Source organism: Lichenostomus cassidix, chromosome 4 (assembly GCF_008360975.1).
Source record: "Lichenostomus cassidix isolate B80296 chromosome 4, HeHo_3.0, whole genome shotgun sequence".
Lineage (NCBI taxonomy): Eukaryota > Metazoa > Chordata > Aves > Passeriformes > Meliphagidae > Lichenostomus > Lichenostomus cassidix.
Window position 1 is genome coordinate 37946 of NC_139484.1, and position 25589 is coordinate 63534.

The 25589-nt window shown below is 38.1% G+C and overlaps 1 protein-coding gene across 5 annotated transcripts; it reads right to left on the reverse strand.

Moving 5' to 3' along the window:
• Positions 1-327: 327 nt before the first annotated feature.
• On the reverse strand, positions 328-24576 carry CLGN (calmegin). 5 transcript variants are annotated; one of them, XM_085057477.1, is made up of 17 exons: positions 24435-24547; positions 22396-22523; positions 19992-20170; positions 19122-19192; positions 17359-17417; positions 15143-15284; positions 14873-14954; positions 13917-14109; positions 11891-12080; positions 11143-11256; positions 10419-10575; positions 9280-9495; positions 7662-7781; positions 7354-7492; positions 5473-5550; positions 2935-3071; positions 328-1335 (listed from the first exon to the last, which is right to left on the reverse strand). In XM_085057477.1, exons 3-17 carry the CDS (start codon positions 20151-20153, stop codon positions 1261-1263), a joined length of 1935 nt encoding a protein of 644 aa, XP_084913603.1. In that variant the 5' UTR covers positions 20154-20170; positions 22396-22523; positions 24435-24547; the 3' UTR covers positions 328-1260. The 5 variants fall into 5 exon arrangements, with proteins under 5 accessions (XP_084913603.1, XP_084913605.1, XP_084913602.1 ...); XM_085057479.1 differs by lacking the exon at positions 22396-22523 and having other exon boundaries at positions 328-1332; positions 24439-24576; XM_085057476.1 differs by lacking the exon at positions 22396-22523 and having other exon boundaries at positions 24439-24576.
• Between the last annotated feature and the right edge of the window lie 1013 nt (positions 24577-25589).

The window sequence follows — 25589 nt, forward strand, 5'->3', positions numbered from 1 at the left end:
AAGAGTAAAATATCATTAACTTTTGAACACTTCAAAACAAACACTTGAGAACACTGGCTTCTTCATTAGGATTAAGCATTCATTTTTTAGAGACTACCATGGAATCTGCCATGAAAATACTTCATTTTAAAGTGAACCAATTTTTTGCCAGGCACAAGAAAATCTGTTAGATTGCTAATTAATTAATGTATTTCTACTTGTTTGTAGTGTGTGACCACTTCTGCTAGCATTTTACACATCCTACTATTACTGTAGGCAGCTGCCAAGCAGCAATATGTTTCTGGTGACTGAAATTTTAATATACAGCTGAATTTTAATGAAACAAAGTTTCTTTATAATATGCAGTTTATTTAAATTGTATTATGAGAATGCCCAAGGTACTCACATCTGTAAAAAACTTAATCCATCAAAAATTCTTATCTATATCAATAAATTTCATATGAAGCAAGAATTAATAAATATTTTTAGGTGACAATATACACTTAGCAAGTATTCTATAAACAGGTTATACCACTCTGGTTTGGAACATAGGAACTATAAAAGTTTGAAAAAATAATCTGTATATCACTTTTGCAGATTTGATATCTGCATTCAAAAGTAAAACAAGTCACATCAATTACCACTTGTATTTTAAAATGTATCTTAAAAATAAATTACTGTAACTGATGCTTAAAGTGAACAGGTGACTGCCCATGTAAATTATTTATTTTAGTTGATATTGTTACAATAAAAATTGTTGCTAGCACAAAATCATCATACAAAAACAATTATTGCATTTAGCTCTGCACAGAAAAATATACCTTTTCTCGTAGCAATGTGAACTGCTATAGATGCTACATCTATACTACCATCCTCTTTTAGCTGAAATCTGTAAACAGCTAATTTTGTGCTAGAGCTGCAGAAGTATTATAATGTATTCATTTAAAAAAAATATTTAGAGTAGGTTTATCTCCAACTAATGCTAATTTCTAAGAAACTTCAAATCTTAAGAATCTTCACCTAAAAATCAGTTGGTTAACTTGTAATTTCCCTTTTATTTTGAATTTGAAATACCAGCTAACTCTTCACATATAATGCGTATCCTAAAAAAAGGGAATTGAGGAGGTTTGGGATATTTAAAGAGGTCAGAGAATTAAAATAGGAGGTTAAATAGCAATGAGCCCCCCTCTTCCCTTCAAAGCTCAGGAATTTGCCAGGCCCAGTGAGGTGGCACACCAAAGGTTACTGTCTCTAGACCTGCAAACACCAGCTGGAAATAACTCAGTCCTTTCGTACTCTTCTTTTGCGCACTGATTTCGGTGGACAATCTCCCATTCCTTCATCAGCTTCTTTCTTCTGGGGGAAAAAAAAAAATCAGCATTAACATTTTAATCCTATTTTAATTATTGAAACTGACATGCTACATTATTCCTCCTCCTGAACCCCCCAGTCATGTTATCACTAAATGCAGCAGTTAAGTGATAGGACTTTTTTTTTCCACACTACTAATCTAATGATAAATAGAGTAGGTAGAAGACTTTTCATTTCTATATTCAGAAGGAAAATTATAGTATGTCTAAACTGATGTCAGAAATTTTGGGTTTGCCCATGTATTTGCTGGTTCAAAAGCTTAATTGAAAAACTTTTAAATTAAGTTAATTAAAGTGCACCTTTTGCTAATTTTAATTTCCACTTCAGAAGCAAGAGGCCTTTAAACCATTTTAACTGTCCACTTCAGAGAGCTACAAATAGAGCAAATTGTTCTTAAATCAAATGTGGTGTTCCCAGAGGCACAGGAAAAGCCTTTCCAATGAGAAATCCATTCTCAGACCATGCATTGCTTCTTCACTTTCCTCCATTACCTAATGGCAGGCACCTCCTTCAGAAGGAACAGCTCACAGAATGGGGCCCAGTCTGACTGAGGATGTGGGGTACATGACATGTCCCAACCAGGTCACCAGCTAACTCACAACTGAAATGCCTACATGCTGCAAACACTCCGGGAAAAGCAAGCCATGGCCTCGCTGTGACACTGTGTAATGTCACAGACACATTCAGAGCTTGCTATTGCTTTCACAAGGAGTCACGTGAATCATAACAGGGTTCAGCAGACACTGTATTCCTGGATAAATGCACAAGGAAAACTTCTTACAGGAAGAAGAGAAACTACAGAATAAGGGGTAATAAACAAAGAATTTTAGTGCTGAAACAACACAACCTCATGCAAGGTACAGTTTCCTAGAAGCGTTTTATATGAAAAGGAGTTAACATTACATTAACCAACTCCCTAACCTGGAAAGGGACTCATTTAGGGAGTGACACACACAAGATAACCCATGGGTGGATCTAAAGTGTTTGGACACACCAGTTTCTAAATGAAAGGATAATGAGTAGTTGACAAAAAAGCACACACCAATTCCATTCTACAATGATGTTATGAAAAACATTTTGTAGATTATCTGGGTGACTGGATTAATCTACACAAGTAAAATGGAACTGCAGGTGCTGTGTTCAAAAACAGTATTGTCATTTTGCTTAAAACTTTATTTTGGAATAAAAAACTGAAAAGGTAACTGAAAAGCTTAAAGTTTTCCCAGGTGTCAGAAAAAGGCTACTCAGTTGGAAGCACATGATCTATTAATTAATAAGCACAGTGAAGACTGACCAATCTGCTGCAGTATCCAAATTTTCAAGACTGGCAATTCATTTAATAATCTGTTAAAAATTATACTTCTGTAAAAACATGTCATGTTCAGGAAGCTCCTTGATCACTTCTATACTATACCTGTATTTATGCAGAGTATTTGAGATGTCAAACTCAAAGGAAAACATATTTCTACCTCAGGATTTGTTTTATGGCTCAACAAAAAAAAAACACTTGTAGGTAACTGGGCTTAGTTAGAAGTATGATGGCAGACAAGGGCAAGGAGAAAACAGGGAAAAATGCAAACTTACCTCATCTTCTGAATCAGATTTATTTGACCTATCACCTTCTTCTTGACTTCCATCTGCAACTTCATTTTCTTCTTCATCTGGAACTTCATTTTCTTCTTCATCATCATAAATATCTTCAACACCTTCACCTTCATCTTCTGCAGAAGAAGTTAATTTCACTTCATAAACAGAACTATACTAAAAATACACTGTATCCAGACATAATAGTAAGGAAAATAAGCCAATTTCAGTCCTAGAATGAACTGCTAGTTTAGAAAAACCCATAAAAACATCTCTGTGATACAGAGAGTAGAATTCTCATTAATTAGTAGAAAGTGGTAACTTGTCAGATTTAATAACCAATTTTAATAGCTCCAACTTTGCCTCTTTTCATTACACTGTCTTCAGACTTGTTACTAACTAAAAGGACTTGATTTACTTTACTTTAAAACCAACTACTGTATTGGACAGTTTTGAGAGCAGAGTCTAAAACAGGACAACCTGGGCATCCCAAACCTGACTAAATTCTTACTTAGATGGGAAAGTACAATATTGCAGTTACCAGTCAATCTAGGATGGGAGACACCTGCATCCTAAGAGTACTCCCCTTTTCAGCAGGAAATTCTTCTGGCACACTGCTTTGGTTGAGAGATAAGCAGCTCTTCCCCCCTTCTTGTGCATTTTTGCAATGCAGAAACTAGTCAGAAAAGCACTGTACTCCCCTTAGCTCACTCAAAGTATGTCCAGCTTGCACTACTAGTGCACTACCAGTACTACCAGTACCCTTTGCAATACTTTCTATCAAGAGTAAACAAGAAATCTTAAATCAGACAGAAAGAATATACATTGGCATTTTACAACTCAACAGTTTTCTAGTGGCTTATTTAAAAACAGCAATGAAGTAGTGCTCAATTCTGTCCTTGTCAGGTCACATCTACATTTTTTTTCACTTAGGTGTGAAAAGAATAGGAAAAAACAAAAAACAAATACCAAAAAGCTGTATCCACACCCAAATTCTTACTATTGCATCTCAGTAAAACTCAAACTAAAGTATCCATACAAATTTAGAATGTAGTCACATGTAAGACAAGACTCTCCTGATTCTTGGTGATGAAACCTCTAGAAATGCCTAATTTATTAAAACATTTGAGACTTTTGTAGAAGTATCAAAAACTTTGCCTGCAGCATAGCGATAAATTGAGCCAAATAGTGCTTCACTAATTGTTATGAACTAAGAAGTTAGTTTTGCCATCTGTCAATATACCCTGTAAATGTCTACAATATGTCTCTATTTCTATTATCAAAAAGAGAAATATGACCAAATAACGAAGATCATGGTTTAAGAAAAATGTAGACAAAGATTTCTGTCCTAAAAATATACTCTTAACAGAAGAGCTTGGCAGAAATTCACAAAGTCTTTGCTTACATTCTGTCGCTGTTGAGCCGCTAGCAGAGAAAAAGGTCCAGGTTCAAAGTGTGGCATCAAGAAGAAGATTTTATTATTTGATTCCAACTTATATAGACTTTTCAAAGGTCACCCAGATTGGTCAGTTTGAAGCCTCCCCCTAGGCCTGATTGGCCAGGCCTGAACTGTCCATATTTTGAGAAACTGTTTCAACAAACATCCAAACTTTATCTTTGTTTATAAAAACACAGGAAGAAGAGAGAAAGAATTCTCACGGGAAAGGTCTGTGCTAGCCACAACATTCTAGTGAAGAAACTGGAAATGATAAATTATGCAAATCCAGCTCCTCCCACAGTATGAATATCAATAGAGGGGAAAAAATCCAAAACAAAAAAACTTAGACATCAGAAGCTGTAAAACGTAGAACTGGACAACTATACTATTTAAAATTATAATTTTATATAATTTTAAATTCAAATTTTAAATTAATTTTAAATTTAAAATTATAATTTTAAATTCAATCAAATACTAATTTAAATAGTATTTCATGTAAGTAAATGCAGAACTTGAAAAATAAGGTTCAGACTGTGCCCCTGAAGTTCCATTTTGTAGCAACATTCTTCCTGGAATATTTTTCTAGGGGTCAAGAAAAGCAAGGAGACAAAGCAGACAAATAGACAATGCCACAAAAATTAACACAGAACCAAAATAAAACAGTAAATGCCTTTCAAGAACTCTGCCAGCAACTCATTGTCACTGGTGTCAAAGAAGTCTCCCAAGTGTTTCTAAAATTTGCTAATGTGCCACATTAGCTTTTTCTTTCTTTTTTCAATGGTCTCGTGATACAATGTGGATCTCAAGTAGTTCAGCATTTCACGGGTCAAGCCCCATTGCCTTCAACTCAAAAAAACCAAAGGAGATAATGACTATGAAGGAACTGTAAAAACCATAAGGAGGCAAAGATATTAGCAGAAAATATTTATGACTATAGATACCATAGGGAGAAATCTCAGATGAAACTTGCATCTGCACCTGATGAAAGCTGGCATCCACCAGCTTGAAGTTCTACCATCAACAACAAAGCAGAGGGAAGAAACCAGATAGGAGAGACCCACTTGCAAGTCTTGGCCCAAATTACTTCCCTTTCCCAGTACCTGAAACAGGAGCCTCCCTTCCCATCTTCTTTGTATCCTTTATAAGCTCTCTTTTTGTCTCCTCCATTTCTCTTCTCTCTGTAGCAAAAAGAATCAGGAAAAGGAGGCAGAAGACAAATTCTCTAATGCTTTCAGATATGAAGAGGCAAAAGAGTGATAGGAAAAAAAAAAGGGAAGATTTCAGCCTGCAAGTGTAAAAGGTGGCAGGAAGTTAAGGGAAGCTAAGCAATTCTTCTTAAAAAAAGAAACAATGAAGTCCTATGACAGCAAAGTGTAATCCTTCCCTCCGAAGCCTAGAATTTATTTGAAAACCCTGGAACAGTCATGCAAAAGCTAGCTAGGTTAGTTTTACTCTGTGTTCTGTTTAGTAACTAAAACTAAAGGTCTAAAATAGAACCTACCTTTGGCAACACCATGAACAGCCATTCCAAGTACAATTTAAGAAAGCTGTAGGAGCTGAACAGTGTTCCTCTGCAATTGCCTGGGCCTTATTTCTAACACTGAAACACACACTTTAATGTGTTACTTACTAAGTGATGTGTTGTAGTTAACTAAATTAACTGACTGACTTAGAAGAATATTGCAATTGAGGAATGGCAGCCTTGCAACAGCATCATATTAGGTGCAAACTGTATCTATGATCTGCATCAAGACTGGGTAGAATAAAACAGAGTCTATAATTCAGGTGCAAAGAACAGATGGAGTAGAGTAAGATCAAAAGGAAAAGGAAGGAAGATACAATGCCGAAATCACATACCTACAATTTATACTAAAGTAAAGAATGTATGTAGCATAACCAGAATAATTAAATGCCTTGGTAAGGCTCTCCAATAGCAAGGCAGATGGACTAAGTTTGGCATGGCAAGCATTATGCCAAAAATGTACTCAGTTCTGTCAGTACTGGCATGAAAACAGGTGATGCTGAGTAAACTTTTAAGTCATACAGACAGAAGCCATCAATACGCATGGAACATGGTGCAAAGAGAGACAAATCCCACCAAGTTTCAGTTAATAATACAAAATTATGGAAGTACCAAGACAAAAAACCCAACAAAACATGAGTGTCTGCTACGCCTCTAATTATCCATGCTAGTGCCTTGTCACTGTATTTGTTCTTACCAAGGAAGAGTGAAGTAAGAGGCAGAATGTAGCAGGTTCAGAAGCTAAAATATTTCTCATGAAAATCAAGATAATGCACTATTAAGTTAGGTGCTTTGGTATTTATTCATTATATAGGCACAGGGAAATGCTAACAGCACCTCAAAGCTATAGCTGAGTAGCACCCAGTAATCTTTGATACAGTAACATAAGATGATTTCATCCTTGGATGCTGAAGTACGCTCAACCTACTGAGTCATTGATTTCTCCCCTGGGCAGCAGGACATACCTCTGCAGGCCTGCAATAGGTTGCTAAACAGCAACATAAAGGAAGCAGCAGACTTCAGTATTTCAAGCCTACTGTATTTTCAGGCTTTAAAAAGAATAACTCAAATCAGTGACCAACAGAATAGTATAATCCTCCCAGAGAGGAGTAAGCAGAAAAATGTTAGAGACCTAAAGCTATTCCACACACATTTTAAAGACAATAAAGTGACTTTAACTGCTTAAGGTATTTCTAGCTGAATAATTAAAATGTGTTCAATATATGAAGTATTTAGAAGGGATAAAATATGTATCACTGCCTACAAACATAAAAAATACTGTCGGAAGCATGTTCATTTCTTAAAAGTGAAGAAATACTGAGCAGAGCCTTACTTCCTGCTAGAGCAAGGTGGATTTCACACAGTCCAAGACAACAGGTTGTAATTATGGCAAATGTAACCCATGAATGAGTTCTATTCGTGTCTTTAACCTAACTGTAAGCTGACACACTCATCTTACCATCTTCACCAGTATCTTCATTTTCTTTTTCCTCTTCTAGTTCATCATCTTCGAACTCCTCTCTCTCTTCTTTTAGTTCTCCCTTTATAATTTGCTTAGATACATCAGTTTTTTTGAAGTCAAGATATTCATCTGATTTCTACAACAAATTAAAAATCTATTTACATTTCAACTCCAATTACGAATTAAACAGGCACTGTAAACTATGTAATACCACTGACGCATTAAAAGTGCATGTTGTTGCACAGATGCTCAAGAGTTTCCAAATAAAGTATTAACCAAATAAAAATATACTAAATTTCACTAACCTTTGCTGGCCAGCAGAACAACACACTTAGACCAACAGGGAGAGCTAACGTCAAGATGTAAAGAACCCAAAGCCATGGGTGGTCTTCTGCAGCAGTCACCAGTTGACTAAACATACCAGGCTATATTAAAAAAAAATTCAAAAATTGCATTTACATCCCTCTCAATACTTATGTAAGTTTATGAAATGTACTGTATATACTTATATTGTCCAAAACCCTTCTTTACCTTTGCTTTTTAATTACTAAAACAATATTGCATTTCAATACTAGTAAAGTTACAACTCTACAAATTGCAAATAAATGGCAAGTGTTAAGTAAGTAGGAACAGATGTAGAACCACAAACATACTAGACTGGCCAGAACTCAACTTTTTCAAGTGACATTTGGAGTGTTGACAACCTCACACTTTACACCCTTCCCAGCTACTCTATTTTTCCTGCACACTGTGCCAATTCAGCTGAAAGCTTCCAATGCATCAAGAACCTGAGGACAGCAGTCCCTGAGGAGCAATCCTGGCTCCAGCTGTACTGCCACCTTCTCTTCTCTGACAACGAATTATTCAGGGAGTAAACTGTCCTCCCAGCCCAGTTCTGCTACAGTAGAGACACTTAGTCAAGTGCCTGGTGTATCTCTAGAAGAGGTACATCAGCAACGAAGGAAGTTGAGAGGCACAGTAGAACAAGGGGACTCAAAGGAATTTTTTTTACATTGTATGTACAGGTACAGATAAAGGTTCAGACATAAACCCAAACATTTTGGAAAAGGGCAAGGCTGTGGGAAGACATCGTTTTCCTGCACTCATGGGCAGAGATGCTGTTGCTACTTGGTCTCTTTGTGACAAACAGCAGCTGTAAGGATTTGGCCACATTTGCCACCAGCCCATCATTTCTCTCCCACAGCTGCAGCCTGCTGTTGCCATTTAGTCAAAGAGAACAGAGGACTGTTAGGCAGAAACAGGAGAGCAGGCAGCCACTAGAGGGGCTCATGATCCCGTATGGCAGGGCAGGTCCATCCCACAGCTTAGGGAAAAAAGGAAAAACTGAGGGCTGGAAAAGTTCAATACACAAGCAAAATGTGGATGCACACATACAAACAGAACAGATGCAGCTCTATAAACATACATGTGATGTTTTCATAGCTGTGTAACACACCTAAGCAGCCAAAGGCCTAAAATTTTTAAACAGAAACAAACACTAGATTATCTATCCATTCCTCATGGGAAGGAAGCATCTAAAGAATATATATTATGGATAAAGCCACAAGGGAAAATAGCAGGGGGGAAGGGGGAAGTCTTTGAGTGTGAGTAAGTCAGCCTTCATTCTTTCATTTGCTGTCAGGTACTGAATTTCTAATATAAATGTGAACAGCAGAAGGCTTAATAGGAAGTCAATTTCTCACTAGGATTTTTAAGTAAAACACAGTGCCCATTTAACCTCAAGAAAATATTGATCTGGGAAAGGTAAAAAGGCAAACTACAAGACAGAAAACCCATCAGAGTTATTCAGCAAAATTATTAATTGCAGACACATTAGCATTTTGTCAGCATTGACAGAAAATTCTTCCAACACCACAGTTCCCTCACTACTTTCTACTGTCTAGAACATAGTGAAGTTTATACCTCATTAGCACTCGCTACTAATTTCTTCAAGCCCCAGCTATCTGCTGCCCAGCGATCTGCCACTTCTTTTTCTGAGCATATGATGAAGTTATCAAAGTAGATATCAGATGTCATAGACCAGAGTTCTAAACCAATAGCACTGACAGTGGTCATCTTGAATGGGTGAAGATCTTCAAAATAGTCTGGGTTTGGTATTTTCCGAGGGCTCCAGATTCCCTGTTAATGGAAACAAATGTAATCATATTACTGATAGCTCACCAAAAGAACAACTTGTGAAAGAAATTTTAAAATAGTAAGAACTTCACAGCTATTTTGAATGCATTATTTAAAAAGACAAGCTGAAGCAGTTAACCTACATAAAAACAGAACTGGAAATGGCCTACAAGATTTTGGCAGATGGGTCTCAATTTTATGGCTTAGAGCAGACCTCTTAAGTGAGGTTTTTTGTTTGTTTTGGTTTTTGGTTTTTTTTTTTTACTCTAGAGGTTACAGTAATAACTGACTCTTACAAGAAGTGTTAGGGAGAATTTTAGGGAAGGAAAATTCAGCCTTATGATACCTGCTCAAACTAGAGCCAAATTTTGTTTTCAAACCTACTTAGGATCCTACACTCAAAGCTATCAGACTCAAGTACTCCACAGCCATAACTAATACAAAGTAACTCTCTTTAATATCCAACTGATTACCTCTTTTCTCTGGAGGGGAGGAAGGGAATTTAATTGTCCAAAATTGATGCTTCCTCTAAAATTGAACTAGTAAGTCAATCTGCTTACTGAAAGGCTTCATTGTTTAATATAAAAAAAATTTAGTTTGAAAGAGTCACGTTTAAAACCCCAATGTAATTCAGAATACAATTCTGAAGACCGTATTAAATAAATGGTACCAATGCAAATTATACAAAAGGTAACTTTAAACAGATAAATTGTTTTAATACAGGAAACATTACTGTTTCCCAGTATACTTAAAGGGAAAAAAAGCAAATTAAAAGCAAAAAAATCTCAAATTAGTGAGGGTATTTAGACTAATTCTAAAATATAAATATACTTTATAAAAGCCTTGATAAATATACTACTTTGACTTGCTTGCTTGCTCTGCTGAACTCTGTGTCTTTTAACCATGACTTACAATTTGGCTATTACCTGATAGTTAGGATTATCTATCATAGGTGCTCTCCATTTTCCTTTATACTTTGGGTTATTCTTCATGGGACGCACCCACTCTCCACAACCAGGTGCAGTCTCACACTTTGGATTAGGGATCTGAGGGGCTTCCCACTCCCCATCCATTTCTTCATCCCTAGAGAGAAAAAAAAAAAATTACAAACAACTGATTTAAGATCAGCCAGGTCTGAAACACTGGCAGTCTGAAATCAGGGTCCATGTATATTGCTGTAACAACCTCAGAACTCTGACCAGCTCACAGAACTTTACCCAAAAGTAGAAACACTTTTTTTAAGGAGTACTACACCTTATTTGAAGGTCACATGTTCATAACTACAAGAGCATGACTGACCTCAATTACATTCCTGCTTCTGCAGACAGCTTAAAACACTTTTACCTAGGATGCTTAGAGATCCCTTTGAAACTTATATTATGGTTTAAAGTTATCAACTGGAACTGTAGCAAATTCTTTCAAAGGGACCCTTCATATTTTGGTTTTGTTTATATATCTTCAGAAAACAAAAGGCAAGGACAAGTTCAAGTTTTCACAGAAGCAGTCCCTCACACCAACAAACATTTGGCTACACCTTACACATTCCAACTTACTACCTCAAAAGACAATGAGATTCGGTCTGACTTCCACAACTAATAATCTGCCACAGAGAATAGTTATCTACAAGACACAAGAACAACCTGCACTTACCAGTCCTTTGGTTTTTTTGCATTAGGATCTGGAATATACTGTGGTTCATCATCAAGCCACCCCTCAGGCTTAACAGCATCAGGATCTTCTATTTTGGCAGGTTCACCTTCATCCCTTCAATTACAGACTTACGTTAGAAAACAGAGCAGCCTGACTTTGAGCAAATGTTCTGTTTGGAGGACTACAACTGGCATGGAAGGGATGATTTTCAAAGACATAGCAGAATTAGACTCACGGATCATGAGAAACAGACATATAATTATCTGCTTATAAATATCTGAATTATATTTACATCGTGTTATAGTGCTACTGGTATCAAGTGGCAAGTGTCAGTCAGGTCTTCCCACTGAGTTTTTCCTTACTCTTCCTGAGGGAAGACCTGACTGACACTCTTACTATTCTGTTGCCACAAGAACAGTAGCTCACACAGAAATAGAAATCACTCATTGCAAATTAAGACTATATGGTGGAAAAAAACACCTGCTTTTTATTCAGGTGTAGCAATCTTAGTTACTAATTACAACCATGCAGGATACAAAACCAAGCAAATAACCATTTTTATTTGTCTCCTTAGAACATGACCAGATCCTTGTACCCACCTCAATTATATTTTCAAACTTCAGTGCTTTTAGTGAAATGTATTCCAATTGTCATTAACAAACCCCAAAATAAAAGCAGTCAAATCTTTCAAATAAATATGTAAATATTTATGTAAAAGACATTGCATAAATAAAAATGTTGCCCTTACCAGTCATCTGGTTTGACAGCATTTGGATCAGCTATTTTTGGTCTCTCATCCCAATCATCGGGCTTCTTATCAGTAGGATCCTCTATTTCTTTGGAAGGGTTCACTGGAGGAATCATATTCTCAAGAAGACTTCCCTTACTGACCACTGTTTGGTCAATTAATATTTCAAATGTATCATCTGGTTTTAGCACTAAATTGAAGAAATTTATGTTAAAGAAATAAGGGAGCCATTTCATTTTACAAATATATTTAACCAAAACTACAGAATAAGCACAGACTTCATCAAATAACAGCAAACAAGATCCTCAGTAGCAGAGGAGACAGACTCCTCACTCAGGCACTGTATCTGGACACAAAACATTGCCCTTGAGGGGATGTATGACCAGCATCAGGCCCCCAGAGATGAAACTTGAAGAGAACTCAATTGCTGAAAAACATCCAAACACATTCTAAGAGATTTTTAAAAACTTAACAGCTTGGCCAAAATTCTGTTTTTATTTCAAAAGCACAGACAGTGAGAAAAGAATCTACCTCAAAAGCCATTTCTGCTACTAAATTACAATCTCACACTTGAAAGCATGGAAACACAAGAACTGTGCCAGTAACACAGCAGAAGGATCAAAGCAGCATTTTCACTCAGATTCAAATCTCTAACAGCCATTTTACTCAAATGACACACTGCAAATGCTTAAGTATTTGAAGACAATTTCCTGTACACTTCCTGTTAGCAAGTGTGAGTAACTGAGAAGCCAAGGTCACAGAACTGAGCTGTGTCAGACTCATTATCCAGATGTATCCAGATCCATTTCTAATAAACACTTATAGATGTGCCCACTGTTTAACTAGCAGATTCAACTGCCCATTTAACATAATGGAGATTATGAAGTAAAAGCTATTACTGTTGCACTTTTATGACAGTTTTCTAAAGACAGGTTAAGAAAACCAGAGGAGAAGTCTTGTAACAGTTTGCTAATATCTAATGAAGGCCTTCCAGCCTGAAAGTTTTCAACAGTATTAAAATATCCATGAATGCAAATATGAAACCCCCAAATCACTTTTAGATAAAATATGAAGAACTAATTTTTAAACTCCTGTTATCAGTCACATAATGCATTGGAATCACATAGTTCTACAGAGTCCATTAGAAAAATTATAACAGAATAAATGCAATCCACATTTAAGCACCTTGATTCATAGTTTCTAACAAACAACCCAAATACCAGAATGCATACATTCCTCCATTATGAGATTTCTGTTAACTAAAAGTGAAAGTTTACTGTGGCATACTACAGCAATCTATTTTAGAAACCACTGAGTTCCCATAGCACAGTACTTGAACATCCCTTCTGTTATTCTTCAGTGGAAGTTATTAATTACAGTCAGTTTGGCTGGATTTGCACCATGCTAGAGATTAGACTGCTCTTCTCTAATTAATATTCTTCCTCAGAAGTTAGAAAAAGTGGGTAAAAATGAACTAGACTTTCACCTCTCTGAACAGTTCACTGGTACGAGAAGAGCAGTCACATGAATTAAAACCAGCCCATATTCATTCACTTCAGAGTCTGTGCTGACCTATTTGTTCATGCATGGTGCTTCAGGTGCAGGTGTTGGTGAGAACCTTTAACACATGGAAGAGAGTGGTGTGTGGCACACCAGAGATAGAACTGAATTTCTCTGAACTCTGACACCTTCCTAGAATGATGGGCAGTTGTATGTTTTAATATCTTTCTCAGTAAAAATATTTTTATCATAATAAATATGAGGGCATTTATTAGTAAAGGCTAGTCAGGGCTGATACGTTTTTTCCTGTAATTGAATATTAAGCAGTAGCACCTGAAAGCTACTTTTACGTTCTGTAGTTAAGCCCAGTCATTAAAACATTTAAGCCAAATCAATAAGCAACCACCACTCAGAATTAACAGGCTATTACAAACAAACAAGCAGACTCAATTACAAAGCTTCAGCAGACAAAACCACATTTTAAATCTCCTCCTTCCACTTTAAACTTTTAAGAATTAAACAATACCAAGAGTATATAGATGTGTCTTCTTGTCCAAATAGAATTTTTTTAGGTCTACGTCAGGACGCTCAGCATGTTTTTCATCATACTCTCCAGTTTTAGGATTCTTATGTCTGAAGATAAAGTGTAGTTTGTAATCTTCTCCACATTTATCTGGCCCAAACATAATAGTGTAAGGTGTTTTGTCAAAAAAGTATTCCTGTAAAAGCAAGAAAGCTGAGCATGTGTTATACTGGACATTTTATTAAGTAATTTTTGTTACCTTTTTTCCTTGGCATAGAGCATAATTAGTTTTCTAAAACATAAATGAAAAGTGGTAGGGTAAATCACAAAGGAACTCAACAGTCCTCTGGAGTTGCTGGGTGCTCTCTGTTCTCAGGGAATGGACTAACTCTTTTAGTCTGTTCAAGGAAGATGAATATATATATATGTATTTATATATATTTAAATTTTATCCTTACATTAAGTAGGAATGCCTGTCACAAATCAAAACACCCAAATATCTCTATCCCTCTAAAAACCTTACACTAAAAGATGGAAGGGAACAAGTTACTGTTCTTCAAAACAATTTTATTTTCCAAAAAAGATAAACTCCAGCATATTAATATCCAGTATTTTATCAGTATCTTTTTCTCTCCACATTAAGTAACAGCAACAAACAACCCTGAAAATATCAGATACAGTTATTCTTGCTCAAAGTATGTTGCATTACATAGTTATGTCAGTATCTTTTAACGATTTATATTTTCTGGTTTTGGAATACACAGTAACATGCATGTGTTGTTCATTTAAAAAATTGTTTCACAAGTTATGAGTTAAGATCCTATGGCTTCCACTGATACAGAAAGTCACACTAAACATACACAGAAGTTCTCTGTCCTGGATATCAGACATCACCCATGGAGAATCAAGTTGCTCCTCGAATGAATAACTGATAGCAAATGTTAAGCAAGAGGACTTACGAGATTCAAGTCATCACTACTGGAGAGAAGTTTAATATATGCACCACCACAGTCAATGCCTTTTTGAAAATTCACTTCATATCTGGGCAAAGAGAAAGTGAAAAAACCATTCCAAGCATCAGAAAAATACAAATAAAACTTCTAATCTGCAGTTGAAATTATGACTATATTAAGACTGCGTATTAATAACTACTGTCAAACACTTCCATATAAGCAAAGCATTGTAATTTACTAATAAACATAAAGTAAAAAATCTCAAGGATTACTTACTGAAGAATCAAAGGTTTATCATCAAAAATGAATGCTTTTGTTAGCATTGCTGATATTGCATGATACTTTGCCACTGATTTTAACACTAATCCTTTGTCTCCAGGCACTGCGTTTTCTTTCAGCTCTTCTACTTCCCATCTTCCTAAAAGACACACACACACACACAATGTCTTTGAAAAAAATGCAGTCTGAAGTAGAAAATCACAGCCTTGTTGAAAGCAAAGAGTTAGTAACAAATAAAAACTAGTTGCCAAAGTAGGGAAAAAATGTTGGCATCTGATGTCAAAGATGTCATTCCTTGTTGTTCTTGAATTCAAAAAAACCTGTAAGTAAACTTTATTACTGCAGATCTGTATCTTTAGCTTGTGTATTCTACAATGGCTAGAGGAACATACAATATGTCTCCAGATTTTAGATTGACTCCTACCATTATCACATTAAAAATATTAGTCACAAAGCACTGTATAAAGGTAAATAGCTGCATTTTTTTTCTGCTTACACAGAATTAGAATCTCTTGAGTCAAATCCAATCACAGCGTAGATGAAACTCCCTCCTCCTCCCCAAAATCTTTCTAAGAATTATCAGATTTCATCCAAATCAAGCCTACAGCTTTAAATATAGAAGATTTTATACTTATACATTCTCCAAGTCTGGGAGAAATACAGTTGAATACACATGTGCCCAATATCCAAAGAACAAGATTTCTTCTAAAAGGGCAGTAATATTTTCTCAGAGATTAAAAGGACAAGATTCACTGGGGTTTTTTTCCAGGAATGAACACAGCACAAAACTGCCTACTTTTACAATCCACTGTAATCTTGAAGAATGCCTTTGTCAATGTGAAAAGGAAGAAAACATCAGGAGTTCCTCAGCATGTATTTTAGAGAAGATTCATAAATTGTGAAATTCAAATGAAGCAGCAATTTACTTTTATTCAACTGAAATGTGATTTGTGAAAAGTCACTAAGGAAAGGCAGACAGGTAAGTCAATAACAAATTCCTAGTTTCTTCTAGCCTGATAAACAGGAAGGAGGAAAACTCCATCCTCTTCAATAGTGTTCCTTCCTGGAAACTAAGGCCAAACAATAATGCAAGGCAAAACAACAGGACTGAAAAAAACAATTGGAAAGTGGTTAAAAAAATGTGTCTTTAACGCAGACTTTACTAAATGCTGACTTTTCTGACTTCAAGCAAATACAACTGTTCTGACATTAACGACAATTTTTTATCTAATATGGAGCCAAGTAATCAGAGAGATCTCATTTCTCATAAGCATCTCATCTGTGTGAATATTTCCTCTGCAACTTTTTAATTTTACCATTTATTTCTGATAACCACTAAATCATCTGTTCTACTCTGCACACCAAAGTTCTGCAAGTTATGCTTGCTTACCCCTTTCTATTAACATTAATTGATTTTATTTGACATAAGAACAGTAGCAAATACTTCTCTGTTGCAGCAGAAACTTTTTGTGTTCTCCCCACTCCCTCTTGAATGAAATAAACTCAGGTCACAAAATCATTGCCACAGATCACGCATCTGTCAAAAAGTTTAAAATTACATTTAGGCAGCCAATTCTAGACTAGGAAATCACAAGTCAAGTGAAAACTGCAATGATTAAACCACCAGCACAACTTTTTCATCATTTGTTTTAGGCTACTCTAAAACTAAACTGTACAAGAACCACAGGAGAGCCCTGCATTCAAGCACAGGCAATCTGGAAAAGTATTTTTAGAAAAATGTCATGTAGTTTTAACTTTCTTGTTTCAGAGGCTATACCAAGAGACCAATCCATGAATCAGTAGGACAGATGGAGCAAGATGGAACAAAATGCTTTAGAAACCTGTTTAGTAACTGAAACTGACATGGTAAATCTCTCAGAAGTGGTAAATGATTTCAGAAGATAGTTCTCAAGAAACAATATTCATAAACAAACAGTACTAAATATTCAGATGCCAGACAGTATTCTGGTATCATTCCATCCATGGCAATACATTGTTGGAATGACAAAAAAAAAGTTATCTTCACACTAAGTAAAGCAATAAGCAACATTTCACATCTCAGTTGCAGGGTAACAGTCATTGTACAAACTAACATTTTTTACCTATGCCAGTTAACTATTCAAAGGTAAGTTCAGTGTAAGGTGTAGTTATTTCTCAAAGAGCAACAGAACATCACAAACAATGTAGTGGAGGTAAACATTAAAACTGCTTACCATCATATTTAGCAACGTTATCATCCATGTCTTCTTTCAGTGTTACAGACAACACCCACCTAAAACAAAAATTGTACTGATCACTGACCTATGTATGCAAAGCTGCATTATTTAATAAGCACAGGAAAAACGGCCTTTGCTTCTAGTCTGTGAACCTGTTACAGTGATTTTGAGTCAGCATCATGGAAGTCAGTGTAGTTCAAAGAACATGCAAAGAAAAATTACAGGAGATTAATACAGCATTTCAAAATATTTCCTAAAAATGTAAATGAACATACAATTATAAGAATAAACTTCAGTTTTATATACAAGCGGAGTTTGGCAGAAAGTAATATGCATGTAATGTAAAAAATGCACAGAAAATATCGTAAGTTTCAGGTATAACACCTTCAATATGATAAGAAATCAGCCAAAGGAACCCTAACTTCATCTGACAGTAACAGTACACAGGCATAGCAGAGTACAAAAGGGAATTGACAAATGCAATTAACAGCTTCCAAGTGTACTGCACACAGGAGATCCAACAGGCCAAACACACTCCAGATCTCCTCGACACTAAGAGCAAGGCAAACTCATCTATCTCATTAAGGCTACCAAAAAGATATGCACACAAAATGCTCACTTGGAGAGAAAAAAAAGGAAAAGGGCAGTCCACCCTCATCTGGATATACAGTGGTTCCATCCTGAGCCACGCACAGGAATATCTTAAGCCAACAGCGCTACTGAACTCTTCATTGTATCATCTACAAGAATACATTCTCATCATTAATTCTGAAAAGAACTGTTTTCATTCATTCTGAACCATCCTTTGCATGGAGTGTTTCAGAGATGAATACTTTATTTTCTCTGCTTGAATTGCAGTCACATTTGTCCACTGTTAACAGAGACGCTGGAAAAGCTTCATAGTATAAATAGCAAACTAGGTTCTTGGTTTACCAGGAGAGAGACCAGTGAAGAAATAAAACATCTCTACAAGTCATGTGAAAGATTTTCAAGGTTCATTCTCAAAAAGCTACTCTATTCTTATCTACTCAATTTTTATGTACTCTTTTCCACAGTTTAGGGAAGAATGCTGCTTACTTTCTCATAAATCTTTCTTCCATGCCCTTTACTCTTATGTAAATTATGTATAGCTAGACCAAAAAATCCCAAGCATTGCAGCTAAAACTTTGAATATTAGATTTAGTGGGAAGACAAACTAATCTTTGAACAGATCTCAAAAAGCTAGAAATTTGGATGAATGCGATCATTCAAGTACCCCCACTAAATCCTTGCATCTGTTAATCAAGGTATTCAGTGGTTTATTTCGGGGTTTTTTTTAATGATCATAATCACCTATTTAATATTTTTTCCTATCATCATGGATACTGCTTTTGCACTTAACATTTAGAATGTTAACACAGCTAAGATCATGTGAAAAGAAAGAAAGAGCTTGCTACTGAAGTGTAATGGCACTTCACCACTCAGCCAGTTAAACTCAACTGGCTAAATCTTTATATTATTTTTCTTAATGTTCACAAACCCAGAGTTTATTAAAAGCTTCTTTAAAACACACACAAAAAAGTAATGTATCTGAAATGTTATGTATCCAGCTTAACATTATTTGGAGTATTTGGAGCAAGCATTAACAGCCTTCTCAACTCTAACCCCTGTAAAAATTAATTTTTATAAAGATACTAGCAGAAAAAAATACAAAATGAGTCCTGCTATTTTAGGTTAAACTCCTGAAAGTAAAAATTCATCATTTTAAGGCATAAGCTTACCTAGACAATCCTTCATCAAAGGTTTCTGTAAAATACACTTCCCCAGTTGGCTTTGGAGTCTGGTACACAACCTAAGAGAGATGGACAGATACATATTCCAACACAAATGATATCTTTTCATTTGAAATACACTCGCATACCTCTAGAAGTAATACACCCAGGCAGACCAACAGATGTTCATTAGAAATACCATCAGCATAAAACCCCTTCTCCCCTACCCACATTTCAACAGTTTGGGTACATTCCTCCAACAGTGAGCAATTTTGTATCTCTGAATTTTAAAGGTTGCTTCCTCTGTTCAAAGCTCATAACTAAAGCATTGTTACATCTTATGTGTTAAAAACCCCAGAAAAATTTCTGAGCTTGCACCAATTCTGCTTTCTCCCTGTTTCTTTCTATGCATGTTTTCCATTCTTCTGTTTTTCCATCTATTGCCCATATCTATTTTGAAGTACAGCATGAAGTTCTTCTGGTAATACAGACAGTGTCAAAAGACAGTTGTGACCGATGAAATCAAGAAACTGGTCTAAAGTCAAAGTAAGACCAAGATGCTTTCCATTTTCTGCTCTACAAGTGGAATGTTAGGCCTTTCAACAAAAGGTTCTGTACCTAGACTGAAGTAAAACCTTTATCATGACTATCCCACCACAGGCAGATTTTACACTTTGGCATAAGAGAATCATTAAGTTTCTTCTGTATGTCGCATATAGCAACTGAAAAACTCAGACTGCTGTGTTTGACACCCATTCAGTTGTAAAATGCAGATTAGCTTGCTCCTTTTAAAATGCATTTATCCACAAATTTCTCTACTAGTTATAACTATGCATCTTGTATTTAACCAGCTTTAACTAAAGACTTCTGTAATCTTACCTCTATGGAAGATTTATCTCTGTCAACATCAGCTTCTTGGGACTGCTTGTCAAAATCCTCCACTTCAACATCTGCATCCAGATTTTCTTCATTTTCCATTCCTGCAGTCACTGAGCTAATTACCAGAACACTCAAGCACAGCCAGTCCCACTGGAAGTGCATCTTGGTTATCTGAAGAACTGAAAGTTTTAGATTTTAAACATCATTGCAAGGATATTATCAATCCTATTTCAGTGTTATCCCAAACTTTATCTACAAGAGGAAAAAAAAACCCAGAGGAAAAAATAAGAAATAACTATCAGAAAGTGTTGTCACTATAATATTATCTTAGTATCAATTATTTGCCTTTTTTTTTAATTACTGAGCCCTGACTCAGACTCTTTTTTCCCTCCTGTTTTCCCTATGGAAGTGCCTGTAGCCTGTTCTTCACCCTGCCAAATCTAGCAAGGATCTGACTGGAGTATGTATCCTTTTCTACAAACTAAGCAAGACTGCTTTTATTTTTCTCATTCCTAAACAATCTGAACAAGTAATTGAATCAGTCTCTACAACATAGCAATAAGTAACACCCCTTCCATTAGGAAAAATAAAATGATAGATTTAGAATGTATTATTATCCACTGCCAGAATTGCATTTGTATTTGCTCTACTTCCAATGACCCTGTTTAGATGAGTGCAAAGTTAAATTGACTCCAGCTGTAAGTGCCAAAAGAAAATATAAGACGGTTTCAGAAAATATTTTCTGTTTCAAATTATCCAGTAACTTTCAAGTTTAAGTTAGGTAGAGTAAGAGTTTAAGCTTAAATGCAAATACCTTCCTAATTTCAGAGACACCTGAAAATCTTTAATCTGTTTAAGTGTGAATGTCAGTAGCAGACAACCTGCTGTGGAAAAGACTGTTGCCCAGTACTTTTTGTTTCACATTTGTAAGACATACAAATCCAATTTTATGTTAGAGTATCCAGTGGTTTGAAGCAGTGCAGTGTCAAAAAATATGCCTATGCAAGTTTCCTCAAAGGTCTTGCAATAAATGCTTCTTTCTGAAATTATTTTTGTCTGCATTTGGAAACAGAATGAAGACAGATTCTAGATACCTCTGCACCGGTATATATCACTTGGTGCTAATTAATTTCTATTCACAATAAGCTCAAATAAAAACAAAAGCTGATATTTAGTTTGCTTTTGTAAGACTTATTCAAACCTTGCATTACTTTTAGCCACTACTTAGTTATACTAAACGCTCTGCTGCTGAGGTGCTCTCTGCACCTGAGAAAGCAGCTACCCTCTCAGTTACGTCATCACTGCTTAGAGATTAAACTGTTTACCACTACAACTCTAAATATCCCAGCAATTCTAGATACTACCTTACACTGGAAATGTGAGTCTTTTTCTTTCTTCCTGTCTTTATCAAATTTGCTAAGCAATTTAAACATTAGAAGTGCACCAATAATTACTTAATCATTAATTTTTTAACACCTGCAAATTTTATCAAGCAACACATATAGAGATCAAACAGTATCAGGGCTTTATTTCTTTTAAGATCTATTAATTTAACTGCACTGATTATATTTAGAGCCAAAATACAGGTTTATCATAAAGAAGTGATACACACTATAAACACACTATGTCAATACTAGGAAATAATCAAAAGCCTCTTTGTTTGGGACACCTACTTTCCACAAAACTACATTAACTGTATTACCATTCTTTTTTTCTCCCCCACTACTATCCACAATCCCTGCCATTCTTTATGGAACCTTACAACCTTGCTTGAAGATGGCAAATCTGTGGTTCCCTCGTTTTTCAGGTAATACATTTCAACAGTTATCTGCAAATTTTACTGTGTTTTTGTATTTGATTTTTTAAAAAAATTTAGTAGAAAAAAATAGAGATATTGTTAATTCATAGACCTCCTTAGCAATTATAGAACTTAAAATAAACTTGCCCTGAAGATTTAAAGTAATTCAGTTTATCACAGGTGAACATTTAATCTTATGGTGTATATTTCAACACTTTTGCCTGGAGAGTATCAGTTTTACCAACCCCATTTTCTTGTTCCTTTATCATCATATTAGGAAAAGCAATCAAAGAATTCCACATCAATACCTTTTGGGCTCCTTAGCTCCTAGCTATAGTGTAATATAATAACTAGGTAGCAGACTTGATTTTTTAACATACAGCTTGCCTCCCTTAATTTAGCTGGTTTGTCATGCAGATGGTCTCTGCTTCCCCTAAAGCAGACGAAGAGATACAATTTCCTCTTTCAGTACATTTCAAGTGTATTTGTGTATGATCCAAAATGCTTTTCATTTATATAGCTGTAATTTTTTTGTAATTAACCCCATTCACTTTCATTCCATACACAGAGTAACAAGGGCATCCAAAAAAACAGACTAGTACTCACCTTTCCAAACAGCTCCCTTCCAAAATTTCTGCTGCTTTCATTTTGTTCCCACTGAATCTTTTCACTACTCCCTGATCCTACCTAGGACTTCCCTAATTTCCTTCAGCCTTCAATTGTATCTCTTACTTCTTCCATCAAGAAGAGAAAGTACATTTTAACCTTTGACCTTTTGATACACTTCTAAAATAATCCCAGAAATGCTGAAATATGTTATCAAGGCCAATTACAGTTATCATTCAACTGCCAGGCAAAGATGGTCTTAACCAACCCATGACATCTTTTACTTTTGTGAACTCTGCCACACTACAGTCTTAGAATATAAAATATATCTTTCAACTAAGCCAACGAGTTTCTGGTCTCAAAACAGAACCTCATGCTACCCATTTGATCATCTTTAACACCTACTAAACTTTCCTATTTAACACATGAAGACCTCTGAGAAACTTTTCTTATTCTTTTTTTCAAGGTGACGATAAAAACAAGCCAAAAGGATCCCCACTGTTAAAATCTCCTCAGCAGAACAAAGCAAATTATCCCAGTCTTTGGATCTCACACAAACCTCAAACATGTTTGCTAGCAGTCTTGGCAATGTATCTAAGTTCAGACCTGTAATTTTAAACATACATTTTGCACAGATTGGTCACTTTTTACCATGGGTAACCACAGCACAGCTACACATCAGAAGGGACATGTGAGCCAGCAGTACTATCACAAAGCATGCACTAGGGACCAGCAACAGTGCTGCAACATCAGCAGAATATTGCACATAAAGTAATGAGCTGCTTTTTCTGAGACACATACTAGTACTTAGGAAAGACAAACAGGCATAAGCTGAAAGCATATTCTGACTGGATAGTAGAAATTTTTTCCCCTATGAGGTCAGGTAAGCAGCAATACAGGCCGCCTAGTCTCAGTCCTTGGAGTCTTCCAAGATAGTCCAGATAAAAGCTCTGAGCAAGCTGGACCAGCCTCTCCTGGAATCCCTTGCCACCTGAACGATTTGATTTGTGGTTGCACAGTGCAAATGTGTCAACCTTCAGACCTCTGCACCATGGGCTTTCACATATTTTACATGTGCCATTAAGTTAGTGGCATCATTATTCCATTTGCAGCAGAACTAAACAGAGGTCAAGATCTTTTAGATTATTCCTAACTTTTCTTTGGACTTTGAAAACGTTAATGCCTTTTCCATGTAACTCTGAGTTCTGCATTCTCAAGCAGAAAGGGAGTAAGACAGCCATTAACAGCCTTTCTCTATTGGAAGTCCAAAGCTCCTGTGTTCAGTATCAACACATGGGCTTTACACAGGGTAAAACATCAATTCCATCGAGGACCACAAAAAGTGGAAGGTTTTTCCCTACATCCCTTCTTCCATCCCTAACCGTGAGCTTTTTTCCTCCCCCATTCTGCTGCATTGGCATCAACCTGTCAACATCCAGCTGAGACTGCTCCATGAAAAGCATGCAAGAATTCTTACACAACTTGTAATTCTCTCTTTATGGGTGTGACAACTGTACTTCCCTCCCCTTAGCTGAGGTGTTAAGGACCCTGTGCTGGAATGGATGCCGAATGTGTAATTCAGCAGCTACTCCAGCCGCAATGCCGCACTCCTGCAGGTGCCTCGAGGTATTTTGCTGCTACAGCGAGTTTGACTAAAACCTCCAAGAAGACGTTATTTTCCAACTGAAAAAATAGAAGTTTGGGTCAAACGGTCAGGCGGTGCTCTCTCAGCATCCAATACGAGCCCGCTTTTTGGGATACCTCGAATGGAGAACGAGGGCTGCAGCGAGGCGCTGGCCCCGCCGCTCATCCGAGAGGCCGCGCTCCTCCTGCCCGGCCTGGGGCAAGGGGCCGAGCCCCCAAACCCCTCTCCGCAGGCCTTCGCCCAGTTCCTCCCCATCCCACCCGCGGCACCGGCCGCCGGCCCTGAGGCGCGGGAGGGCCGGGGGCGCCACCGCCCACCGGGGACTGAAGCGAGGGGGGCGGAGCAGGGCGGAGCAGGGCAGCCACCCCCTTCCCCTCGCCACACGGGGCCACACGTACCTCGCACCGATACCGCGGCTCTGGGCGGCCGCCGCTTCCCCCGGTCTGGTTACCAAGCAGCGCGACGCCGCTGCCCCCGCGGCGGGCAGTTACCGGCGGCCCGGCGCTCCCCTGCTCGGGGCGGGCGGTTACCGGCGCTGCCCGGCCCGCGGCGGGCGGTTACCGGCGGCGGGAGCCGGAGCCGGGCCCGGCCGCTCGTCCCGGCGCATCCCCGGCCGCGCACGCGCGCAGCGCCCCCGCCGCTCCCGGGGATGCGGGAGCAGATGCCACCGCTCGTGCCGCGCCGAGCCGGCCAATCGGGGCGCGGAACGCGCCGCCCAGCCCGGCCCGCGTGCACGGCGTGGCCGAGCGGAGCCGATGCGGAGCGTGTGTGGGCGCAGGAGATGGGCAGCGAGCTGCGCCAATCGGCGATGCTCACCCTGAGGCGGGAGCCAGTGAGAGCTCGGTCCGCGGCTGCCGGCCCGCCCTGCGTGGGGTGCCGCAGCCAATCGCCCGCAGCCCCTAGCTGGCCCCGCCCCTCGGCATTCGGGGCCGTTGACGGCGGCTTCGCCGTTATGGCCGCGGTCTCCGGGAGGGGTGATCGCCATCGCTCATCGCCATCGCCTATAGCCCATCGCCCATTGCCCATTGCCCATCTCCATCGCCATCCCCATCGCCCATCACCCATCCCCATCGCCCATTCCCCATCGCCATTGCCCATTGCCCATTCCCATCCCCATCGCCACTGTCCATCCCCATCGCCATTGCCCATCCCCATCGCCATTGTCCATCCCCATCGCCCATCGCCCATCGCCCATCGCCCATCCCCATCGCCCATCGCCCATCCCCATCGCCCATCGCCCATCCCCATCGCCCATCGCCATCGCCCATCGCCCATCGCCATCGCCCATCCCCATCGCCCATCCCCATCGCCCATCCCCCATCCCCATCGCCCATTGCCCATCCCCATCGCCCATCGCCATCGTCCATCCCCATTGCCCATCGCCATCGCCCATCCGCATCGCCCATCCCCATCGCCCATTGCTCATCTCCATCGCCATCGCCCATCGCCCATCGCCCATCGCCATCGCCCATCGCCCATCCCCATCGCCATCGCCCATCACCATTGCCCATCGCCCATTCCCATCCCCATCGCCATTGTCCATCCCCAT